Source organism: Thunnus albacares, chromosome 21 (genome assembly GCF_914725855.1).
Source record: "Thunnus albacares chromosome 21, fThuAlb1.1, whole genome shotgun sequence".
NCBI lineage: Eukaryota > Metazoa > Chordata > Actinopteri > Scombriformes > Scombridae > Thunnus > Thunnus albacares.
In genome coordinates, this window is record NC_058126.1 from 27,690,870 (window position 1) to 27,703,554 (window position 12,685).

General features: G+C 40.3%; 1 protein-coding gene across 1 annotated transcript in view; it reads right to left on the reverse strand.

Annotated features, from left to right (window-relative positions):
• Positions 1-2,544: 2,544 nt before the first annotated feature.
• The window catches only part of dtx3l1 (deltex E3 ubiquitin ligase 3L1), a 38,003-nt gene continuing 27,862 nt past the window's right edge, over positions 2,545-12,685 (reverse strand). The window contains exons 3-6 of the mRNA XM_044338895.1: positions 10,979-11,061; positions 10,710-10,861; positions 4,849-5,060; positions 2,545-3,210 (exon numbers count right to left, since the gene is read on the reverse strand). Coding sequence (XP_044194830.1) covers positions 3,141-3,210; positions 4,849-5,060; positions 10,710-10,861; positions 10,979-11,060 — 516 coding nt within the window. The 5' untranslated portion in view covers position 11,061 and the 3' untranslated portion in view covers positions 2,545-3,140. The remainder of the gene's footprint in view (positions 3,211-4,848; positions 5,061-10,709; positions 10,862-10,978; positions 11,062-12,685) is intronic.

Consider the following 12,685-nt stretch of genomic DNA (forward strand, 5'->3'; position numbering starts at 1 on the left):
AGGGCCCGAGCACCGAATGCTGCTAAAATACTTTGAGTTTTCACCAAAAGCTGTTGCCATGGCGATGCATTGTTCACCATGGAACAGGAAGCTGTTTTTGAGGGGCTAAAGATGCTTAAAAACTTACTAAACTTGGCACATGCGTCAGAAGTAGGGAAACATGATATCTGATACCCCAACCTTTAAATTTGACGTAGGTAAACAAAATTTGGCAGGCACATGTATTATGTCTAAACACACGAAAAAGCTTCTTGGAGCCATACCCTAAGTCCAACAAGAAGTCAGCCATTTTGAATTAACTTTGCAATATTTGCTCCATTTTTGCCATTTGCAGGCATTGTATTTTAATGAACTCCTCCTATAGATTTGAACTGATCTACTTCAACTTGGTTGGCTTCATCCTCAGACCTACGATGAAAAGTTCAAAATCATGAGTTTTCATGGAACTTCCCTGACGTGGCATGTCCATTAATTTGCATGTCTCGCCACGAAACAGGAAATTGGAAAAGGTCCATTACCTTTATCCTATGATGAAACATTTCTATTTTGATGGGCGTGGTCTCTTCCAGGATGACAATGCCCCAATTCCCAGGGCACAAGGGAGGGGTAACTGAATAGTTTGATGAGTGACTCATATGCTGTGGCCTTCACAGTCCAGAAATCTCAACAACTGATGTGTCAGACAGCGCTCTCCACCACCATCATCAAAACACCAAATGAGGGAATATCTTTTTGAAGCTCCACCTTTCTTTAAAGCGCCACTCATAAATATGTTTTTCATTTTGTTTCTTCAGTTGAATGTTTGAGCTTCACTGTGTGGCATGTATGTGCAGAGTTTGACACTAGAAGACTGTTTTCACATTCATCTGCAGAAAGTGGAAAGTTTTTTTGCGCTCATTGAAAATCTGATTTTCTGACCCATAGGAGCTTGATGGCCTTTATTTAGTGCAAGACATGTGATTAACGCAAACTGAGTGAAACATAAGTAATTAACATGAGAACACATATGACATGGGACAGTACAAATGGGAGAAGCAAAGATAACCAGACAGTAACCCAAACAAAACAATAACATGCACAAAATAAAATATTAGAAACACGTGGTGTGTGTGTGTGTGTTATTGTGGGTATGCGTTATGTGTGTTTGTGTGTAAGGATATAGAGGGGAGAGAGGGGAGGGGGGGGGAGAGAAAAGAAAAAAAAGGGATCTGCAGTGTTGTTATGGGGGATCTCTGGTTGGGTGCTGGGGTAAAACCAGGATGAGTCAGGACAGAATTTTATTCATTTTTCTCTCTCCCCCTCTCCACTCCTACCAACCACTTCTTTTTATAGTTTGTTTGCCTGTCTGTCTGTACTCCCCCTTCTCTCCTCCTCCCCCTTTATTGCTCTCTCCTGCTTTGGGCTGCTCCCAGACCCATAGGAGGTTGATGGCCTGTTGCAGGGCAGATACCCCCATAGAACAGCCCCCATCCCTACAGGAGGGGTCTGTTCATTGGGGTCATTTCTATTTGAAGGGGGTTTTACAGGGGATAGACCCTCAGACACCAAGCTGTCCAAACCAGTCAGGACCCCCAAGCCCCCTCAGCCACCTGTACCCAGTATGAGATGGTCCCATTATGCAAAGCCATCTTTTGGTTTGGGGAAATGAAACTTAACAGAAGATAGATAAATAAGTATGCAAACCAGTAAGTAAATAAAATAAGTAAGTAAATAAATAACTAAGAAAAAAATATAAATAAAAAAGGAAGAAGAATAAATAATAATAATAATAATGAAAACCAAAATTTAAAAAAATGGAGGAAAAATATAGGTGAGTAAATAGGTTGTTAAATCAGCAAGTACAATGCGGTTTACAGCCTGAGGATGAAGATGTCTGTGTGTTGTCTGGCATTGAGTGAAAATAATTTTTATCAGATTCCTATCAATAATTATAGTAATAATAATCATCATTATCATCATCATCTGTATGAAATCAACATTATCATACTATTACAAATAATCAGTGTATTCAATATTTTTTGAGCAAAATAGTAATCCTCACCATCATCCCCAGTCTCTATGGACCAATAATATTCAATATATTAATAATATCAAACAACATCATAATAATAGTCTTAAAAATTGTGCAATATTGCTAATAGTATTCTGTTTTAATAATAACTAGTGCAGTGGCTGTTCAAAATGTGCCTGTTCAGAACAGGCTGATTGCTTATTATTTCTCTAGAACTGCATATGTACAAACAAGCGCATCACCGCCGTCCGCACCGTTTCATTTTGGCATGAGTTGTCGCTTAAAACTTGCAGTGCCTGAAGACATTTTGGCATTGTTTTTATAAGGTATGGAGACAACCACAAAATTGAACCATAAAAATGTTACTTAATGCCTCACAGGGCAGGACCCCAGCAAGAGATGTCTGCTCAACTAGAAAGCAGCACATGTCCATCAGTTCTTTTATGTTTAATAAAACATTGATACTTGAGACTTTTCACCCAAATTATTTTTTAGACCACCCCTATCTGATTTTGATCTATTAAACAAAAGTCTGGGGGAAAATAATCATTTAATAGAATGCAATACTTTCACCATATCCATGACTTTAAACATGGAGTGTATTATACAAAATTAAATGCTATACAACAAATATAATGCATAAACAAATCATTCTGTTCAGTAAGTGGAGTTGATCCCTGTGCTGATTTAAAAGATATTACTCATACAGAAAAAACCCATACAAGGATATGGCCCATCCAAATTGCCATAGAAATACAATAATATGACTCCACATTCTGTTTAAAAACTTGTGATCATACAACTAAAATAATTTCTAAACTGTAGAAATGTAATACTGTCTGATGTGATATATTTTTGTACCATTTGTTTTGTTTTCTGGGTAAATGTTATGTTCAATTATGTGGTGAATGTGAAACAGTGTATACCTTATTACACAAGACAAATTTCAGAAAAATATTCTGATAATAAAGTGAAATCAAATTAAATAATACACTCAGGATTACACATTGATAAAAACATCCATCAGATAATATTTTAAAAGAGTAATTTTCTAGTAATTTATGGCACAGGATCTATATAGTTTGATGTCTCTGCCTTCATCTGTCCATCCAGTAGTGTGTGTTGTGTGTTATTCAATGCCTTTGTGCTTCAGTAGCTTTCTCACAGTCTTCAAGTAGTCAGGATCTGGGTATCCATCACTGAAAGAACACAAATTACACAGAGATAATGACCTTATTACATTTACAGCAATGTTTCTCAAACATATTCTATCATGCACTCTTTGAAAAAGAAAAAAAACGTGTATACTTAGTATATTATATTAATTTTTACCACCAATTATCAGGAAAATTAGCAAAAAAGCAGGCTCTCACACTACAATGAGTTCAGTTGATTTCAGTTGTGACTGATGTGTTCACTTTAGTAGCATCATCTGTTTTTTGTTTTTCTTCTGTCACAAATCTGTCCATTGTACAAAAGAGAAACAAGAACATTGTTCAGACTGACATTGTCTTGATGTGTGAAAAAAGGCTGCCCTCCCATTCATTTAAATGAGACCTGACTGTCAGCACAGCTGGAGTGCCAATGCAGAGGGTAAAGGCCAAAAGGGTTGCAGGATCACCCAGAAAAAAAGTTGAACTTGGCCACAGCTTTTGCCACAGCGCAAGGTGACGTTGGCCAACCACAAGCGCACATTCAGTTGTAAAATCCTGTCTCTGTTATATGCAGCTGTGCAGTGTTTTGGCATCTTTTAAGCCTTCAAGGCATGGATCCGTTACTCAAAGTGGACGTCCTGGATAGTGTTTCATGTCTCACCAGTGCCTGAAACAACACGCCCCCAACAATGCAGAGCTGTTTTCCATCTGAGTGTCTGATTAGTTTTTTCAGCAAATACCCCAAAACAACATGAGTTTACATTCAAGTGACAAAGCCCTCTAGCAGCTTTAGGACTTATGACTTTTGTCTGCTGGGACCAAAGCAAAGGAGAAAACAGTGTGACGTTATTATAGATCAACAAAGTCTGCAGAGGGATGAGTTCCGGGTGGATGGGAGGTTCAACAAAACAACAGACTTTGACATGGGAGACTACTGTTCATTTCCCATTTCCTACAGATGGCCAACATTAACTGCAGTTGTTCTCTAACTGTAACCAAGTTACTATTGTAAAAATGTTGAGGAACATCCCCTAACCTTAATCAAGTACTTATTTTAACCCAAGCCACAACATATCCCTAAACCTACTGAATTTATTTTTGTGCCTAAACCTGACCACGACCATAGCATTGTCACATCATGAAATGTTGTTTATTTTTTAAACAGATGTTGTCTTGCTGGGGCGTCTGATCAGAAAAGGCTTCTATGTGTCTTTTTGGAGGGCACGGACCAAAAACCGATGTATTTTGTTGTTTAATTTGAAGGACTTTACTTACTATAACTAGATGTTTGCATGAGTTGAACCAGTATAAAACCCACTGCAAGATGATAATTCATTGATAGACTGATAGAGATCCATGATAGCAACATGGCAGTGACCATTAACTTTCTATACTGACCATCATGTGCTAAACTGAAACAACAGTTCATAAACTTTGATATAACCTTAAACTGGACATATTTGAACTTGATATGTCCACTTTAAGGTTTATTCTACTTGCCTTCACTTTTGTTTCATTTAATGAACCAAAAGTGGTTCATTAAATGAAACCAAACCAAATGAACCAAAAATGGTTCATTAAATGGGGCACCTATCAAATTTTAGAATTTACTGTATGTTAAATTGTATTTATACAATATTGGGCATTTCTCCATGGCCAACAGGGGCTGTAATGTGTACTCACACCTTGGTCCCTCCGTCTGGTTGTGTTTTTAGGGGAATAGATGCTGGGGTGACCATATCCTCTCCGTCTTTATTGGTGGCAACAGTAAACAGGAGCTGCTCGTTGAAGGCCTTGTCCAGCCCCCTGAGAACCTTTCTGCCCTCACGGTTGTCAGGCAGGTAAGCACAGAGCCGTAGTCCTGCATAAGGCTGGCCAGGGTGGGGGTGTTTCTCCTGCAAACAGGTAAGTTAAGCTTCAGAGTAAATAACACTGCATCGCACAGTACATATTGTACATATATGCAATTAATTTGCTTTGGCTAATTAATTTGAAGGAAACATAATTGTTGCCTAGTTAGGTTTACCAGCAATGTTTTGCTCCAATACAGAAGTGTGCCATATTTATATCATAGGGATGAGGTCAGGATGGATGGTTGGGCATGCCTGTGTGCTGCCTTTTTTGTTGCCTTGCAAAAGACGTGGTTGTGGCTCAGGAGGTAGAGTGGGTCGTCCACTAATTTGAAGATCAGTAGTTCGATTCTTGGCTCCTCCAGACCACATGTTTAAGTGTCCTTGGGCAAGATACTGAACCCCAAATTGCTCCCGATGGCTGCGCCAGTGGTGTCTGAGTATATGTGTGTGAATGTGTATTAGATTAGATCCTGATGAGCAGGTTGGCACCTTGCATGGCACCTCTGCCATCAATGGGTTAATGTTGACCTGTATTGTAAAGTGCTTTAAGTGGTTGAAAGACTAGAAAGGCGCTATACAAGTGCAGACCAGTTACCGAAACTTTTGCAGTTGGTTATCAATTTGATATATCATTGTAAATGCATAAAGATATTACCCAGTTCGTAGCACAATGGTCAGTCGTGCAGGAACTGTAAATGCGCTTTGTTGTTGCTCTTGATGCTTTGTGGTACATTGAAACTTGTGGGTTGATGCTTGACTCATTTTTGTTTTACACACTTTGGAGATAAACTGTCCTTCAACGACATCATGTTCCCAGCAAACACAGACCTTAATTTGGATTATTACAATAATTTCAGGCTAAGAGTCACATTTGGGTCAGGCACATCGGCCTGACACAGGCTGGAGAAAGACATAATAACAGGCTGCACCATCTCAGTCATCCTTTTCGCTCTCGCCATGAACATGATAGTCAAGTCAGCAGAGGTGGAGTGCAGGGGTCCCTTGACGAAAACAGGAGTACGCCAGCCCCCAATAAGAGCCTTCATGGATGACTTGACTGTCACCACCACGTCCATCCTGGGCAGTAGATCACCTGGGCAAGGATGAGCTTTAAGTTGGTAAAATCAAGGTCTCTAGTGCTCAAGAGGGGAAAAGTAGTGGACAAGTTCCACTTCTCACTGTCTGGAGCCACCACCCCATCCATCACGGAGCAGCCAGTTAAGAGCCTTGGGAAGTACTTTGATTGCAGACTCAAAGATTCTGCTTCCACCCAGAAAACGAGCAAGGAGCTCGAGGACTGGCTGAGTTGGGTTGACAAATCAGGCCTGCCAGGAAGGTTCAAGGCCTGGATTTACCAGCACTCCATCTTGCCTCTGATCCTGTGGCCTCTGCTGGTGTACACAGTACCCATCACAACAGTTGAGGCCATGGAGAGAAAGATCAGCAGTTACCTGTGCAGATGGCTCGGTCTCCCACGCAGTCTGAGCAGCTCTGCCCTGTATGGCACCAGCAACATCCTGCAGCTCCCAATCAGCGGCCTTGCTGAAGAGTTCATGGTGTCCAGAACATGGGAAGCATTGCAGTACAGGGAATCCAGAGATCAAACGGTGGGATCGGCTGGTATCCAGGTGTGAACAGGCTGGAAATGGAGGGCAGACAAAGCTCTGGAGGTGGCCGAGTCAAGGCTGAGGCAGAGAGCTCTGGTGGGGTTCAAAGCGACGGGGCATGCAGGCATTGGCTACCTCCCAGCAACTAGGGTTGACAAGGCTAAAGGCAAAGAGCAGCAACATCTCGTTCAGGAGGAAGTGTGGGCAGGCGTGGAGGAAGTGAATGGAATGGGGCAACAAGGAGCATGGACTAAATGGGAGAATGTTCTGCAACGCAAGATCACCTGATCCAACATCTGGAAAGCAGACTTCTATCACATCAGGTTCTTAGTCCAGGCTGTGTATGATGTCCTTCCAAGTCCAGCCAACCTCCACCTTGGGGGAAAACCGACACATCATCCTGTCCTCGATGTTCAGGATGGGGATCCCTGGAACACCTCCTCAGCAGCTGCCCAAAAGATGGGCTCTATCACTGGGGTCATGACCAGGTGCTCAGGGCAGTTGCTGACAGCATAGCCACGGCCATCAACACCATCAAGGGCCACCACAAGCCAAAGACCATAATGTTTCACAGAGCCGGAGAGAAGCCCAACATACAGCCGCAGGCAAAGTCAGGCCTCCTCACCTCTACCACTGACTGGAGACTAGAAGTGGACCTTGGCAAACAGCCAATGACCCCAGGTTACATCACTGAAGATGTGTCCCAGTGCATCCGCAAGATGTATCTTTCAACACATCTGAGCGGACAAAGATGACATGTTGCCCAAGGCTCCATTCTGGGGCCTCTTCTGTACAACATCCACATGCTTGCACTGGTTCAGATTAAGGAAAACAACTAAATATGTTACCACAGTTATGTAGACGACACACAAACTTACATAACCATATCACCAGGGGACTATGGTCCAATACAAGCTGACTAAGGGCATTGAGCAAGTTAACAATTGGATGTGATAGAATTTTCTATTCTATTTCTATTCTAATTAGCTTCAATCAATAATGTTAAAAACCACAAACCAAGCCGGAAATCTTGGTGTAGTCATGAACTCACACCTGAATTTCAACAACCACATTAAAGCTGCAAGCAGCAATGATAAGGCCCTCACACCCTTGTGCACACCGGGGCGTGCTGCAGTCAAAGGGCTTTTATTGCAGGCATGCAGATGTGTTCAGGACTGGGCTCTCATCGAACATTGCATGAAGGAGTTAAATATCATGTCCTGTGTCCACTATGTGGTGCTAGAGAACACCCATTAATTATACATCATGTTGCTGTATATCAACTGTAGGTGGTGCTATGATTATGACTCAATATTGACATGTATATGTGTTCAGGTCAGGGTTCTTATTAAGCATGAGAAATTTGGTGCAGATTGGACAATGTACATTCAAGTCACAACAACTTCCTGCTTCACGGTGAAACATCAAAGTTTGCTGTGTCACCACGGCAAGGGCATTCAATGAAAATTTAAGATTTTGATGATCCTTAGATGACATTGAGCAAATTTGAAGTCGGTTGGGTTAAATCTATAGGAGGAGTTTGTTAAAATACAAAGCCTGGAAATGACAAAAAGTGTGCAAAAATTGCGAAGTAAATTCAAAATGGTGGACTTAGGGTATGGCTCCAAGAGGCTTTTTTGTGCGTCTGGACATGATATATGTGCCTACCAAATTTTGTTCATCTATGTCAAATTTAAAGGTGGGGGCTTTGACTTTGAAATTTTCTAGGGGGTGCCCTTGAGTCGATTTCCCACACCAAAGCCCAAGATCCATATAAGACAACTAAATATGGCCCTTCTGATGGCTTTGCCAAGTTTTGTGAGTTTTCAAGCATCCCTAACCCCTCAAAACAGCTTCCTGTTTCATGGTGAATAATGCGTCACCATGTCAACAGCTTTTGATGAAAACTCAAAAGCTCCACCATTTAACATCATCAATATCTTAGACCTTAGCTGACCAAATTTTAGGTGGATTCTAGTTAACCTGCTAAGAGTAGTTAGTAAAAATATGGTGCCTATAACTTCCTATTGCCAGTAGGAGGCACTATTACTATGATTCAATATTGTCTTGTACATGTCTTCAGACTGGCACTCTTATCAATCAAGTAAAATTTAGGAATCTGACCATGTGGACTTGAATTACAACAGTTTGATTTGCAATGGCGAAACATCGAAATTCATTGCGTCATCACAGCAACAGAGTTCAATGAAAACTCACAGTATTCACAATATAGAATCATCAAGGTCTTAAGGCCTTTCTGACCAAATTTGAAGTGCATATGTTGAACCTGCCAGGCACAGGTCATAAAAGTATAGCACCTGTAACTTCCTGTTACCAGTAAGTGGCACTATGACAATGAGTCAGTATTGAACATGGCTGCATTCAGGTCTGGACCTTTATCAAGCATGAGAAATTTGGATCAGATTGGGCGATTACATTAAAGTTGTAACAACTTCCTGTTTCATGGCAAAACATCAAACTTTGCTGCGTCACCACAGCAAGGGCGTTCAGCAAAAACTCAAGACTCAAGAAGCTATTTTGTGTATCTCGACATGATACATGAGCATACCAAATTTCGTTCATCTACGTCAACTTTAAGGTTGGGTACTTTTAATTTGAAATATTGTGGGGGGTGCTCTCGAGCCATTTTGCCACACCCATGCCCAAGACCAATAAAATATTAATTTTTTTACCACTTCTGATGCATGTGCAAAGTTTCATATGTTTTTGAGAACATTTAGGCCCTCAAAAATGCGTTTCTTTTGGAAGAAGAATTCCTTCAGTTCAGGTCATAAAAGTACAGCACCTGGAACTTCCTGTTGCCAGTAGGTGGCACTACAACTATGACCCAATATTGACATGTAGAGGTGTTCACCTAAGGGAAACACTGCCTATCAAATCTCCTCCTGCAGGAAACACAGTACGTGAGAATGTGAAATCTGCACTTCCTTAAGTGTTCAGCATTTTTCCGTTCCCATCCTAATGAGAACGGAAAAGGAATATCCTCTATACAAGATTGTACCATACCATTTTGTCGCACTGCATTTGGGCCGTCAGCTTTCTGTATGAAAGCCACCACTCAGTGGAATGCCCTATCTGATTATATGAAGAACTGTAGTTCTATCAATATATTCAAGGCCAAATTTAAAAAATCAACTAAAGACGAAATAGCTGTGTGACCACTGAGCCTAGTTTACATTATTAATTTTTAATTGACATTGTGGGTGTATGTGATGTGCTGTTGTGTGTAGCTTCGTATTTTGTATGGTGTGTTCTGAGTGTTTTTTTGTTTTGTTTGTTTGTTTGTTTGTTTTTCTTTTTTTTTGCTTTGTATTATTTGTTGTTGTGCTGTTGTATGTTCAATAATTCATATCAAATAAATGTTGATCAGCTAACCAGACTGACCAGATTATCAGAAAGAATGCTGCCATGATGCCCAAAGAAACCTTTGCTCTACTCTGAGCTCTTTTTGTTTGTTTAATTCAAATAAAATTAAACAAATTACCGTCTTTATCCATATATTTATGCATGAATCAAGCTGGTTTCTGGTCCTAGTTGTTGATTTTAAGAAATAAAAATATTTTCAATAAAAATAATGCTTTTGAATACATAATACACCAAACAAATAAATATACACCGTTCCTGAACATTAAACGTACACACACATAAAAACAGGATTCAATACACAAGGAGAGGCACTACAAAGAGAGGTTTTTAAATTAGACAGCGATGATTACATTACATGATTACAGTTCTGCTATTGATACATGTAACATGTCTATATCATCCAAAGTAGGCTGCCAAATAAACCCTATTTGCCTAGCTGAACATCTTTAGAGAATGTACTAGTTTGCGCACCAAAATCCAATTTCCTGTCAGTCAAAAACGTGATCATGCACATAAACCGTGAACAGTGTTTTTCTTTCCATGCTAAATAATTAAATCTTTTCATATTCGAAACTCGGGCTATTATTGTACATTAAATATAGATATTTATAAAACAAAACCATTTTGTTTCTGAGAGTGGATCATAATATAATTCAGACTTTAAATAGATGTAATGTGTAGTTTTAGCCATGCTTACTGTCTGTATTCCATCGGGGAAGATGTAGTTGATCTGCAGTGTGTTGCTATCAGGGAATCCTGGCAGGTCTCTGTGGAGGATCACCCAGGTCATCTGGCCCTCTGGCTGACAGCCATTCAGTTCTTTATACATCCCATTCACCCCGTCATTAGCTGCACAGACAGCAGGCCAGTTTTAGTCAAATTATCCGGAGATGGATAGGAGATGAGTATGGAAAACTTGACAGACACAGTGAGAGCGGTGTATATGTGTGTAATGTTGTGAAGGACCTTGCTGTAGTAGTGGTGGAGGACCCTGTCCATTCAGATAGCGGTTACAGTGGAGCTTTTCGCTGCTTTGGCCAGAGCCCATACTGGGAAGCAGGAGACAAGCCACACACAAAGGGAAACAGATCAATAACACTGACTGACTGCTGAGGACATCCACAAATATATTGTCAGTGGGTTTATATCTACAGTAGATTGCAGTGCTTTAAAGGGGCACTCTACCGATTTTACTCATAAAGGTCAATTTACAAGTCATGCGTAGTACTACGAATGCTGTGAAAACAGAATGTCTGTGGCTGGAAAGAAAACAACCTTACACTGAGCATTTTTGGAGTGACTAAAATTGGGCCAAGTCAGGATATCTCTCTCAAAAATCTGTCTCTTGAGAGTCCCCCAACTTTATGGAGGTGTAACACCTAATCATTGAGTACCTCTAAGGAAAGTCAGAAACACCTCCTGGGGAAATTACTGGAGATAACGCCAAGAATATATTATATTGTCATGATCTTGAGCGTCCCTGTCGAAATCTAGTGTCAATACGTTATATGTTTAATCAAATTTTCACGCAGCAAATCTGGTGCCAGGTAGTATTCTGGAATAGAAAATCTGTACACAATATACAGAGTGGGAAAAAGAGGCAGTCAGCGTCACTTCTTCCCTGAGCCCCCAAGCAGGTTGTTTTATTTGTTTTATCTTTTTAAGACAGACCGATTTTAATTTGCTATATTTAGAACAGTTTAGGTCTGACAGCATTTTGTTAAAGGATGTGTTGCAGTAGTTTGTTATCTTAGTCTTGAAAATCTGTCTCCACTGAGACAGGAGGGTTTATCTGCTCTACCCACTGTTGGTGATTTTGATCTTGTGGTTACAGTGATTCACACCCCAACATGACACAAGGGTCATAAGGTCACATGACAGAGAGTTGTTTAGAGTCTTGTGAATAAATGTGTGAATTGTTGTTAAACTGCTGGATAAACATGTCTGGATGATTTATTAAAGCAGCTGTTACAGTATCACTCACCCCACCCCTCTCTTTCTTGAGCTTTACATCACACCTCTTTAACTGTCCTCAGAGGAGTGTCCCCTGTTATTTACATGTAGAAAGACCACTATGTTCGGCATTGCATGGTGCCAGCAGTTGTTTCCTCCCCATCATTAGTTGTTGCATATATTATTTGTTACATCGCACTTCATAGACACTGCAAGTGAAGGCCAAACATTCTCAAGACTCCACAGCAAGTCCAGTTACAGTACCTTTAAACTACAACTAGATCACTGAGTATTTATCTGTTAAATACTGAAAACTATTGTAATTTGACAACATCCTCCAAGTATCATCCTCAATGTATTACATATATTTAGTACTAACCCTATATTATACCTGTAAAACTGGTGAACCAGACTCACTGTGGGTGAGAGCAGAAATCCAGTGTGTCAAACTGCTAACACAGGGATCTGCAGTGTCAGTATGTGGTTAGCTGCCACAAATTACAAAGACAGTTGATGACAATAATCAATGAAAGATCAAGGTTAATAAAATTTGATGGTCTGACTCAGTGTTGGTGTGGGCCTGTGTTTTACTAGATTTGAACTCCTTGAATAGACGTTGTTCAGGAAGTATTACAGTAAGATAGATGGTGGTGATGATACAATGGCTAAATGTAGCAGTCTTTATTTATATATATATTTATATCTCTTTTTAAGTACTTG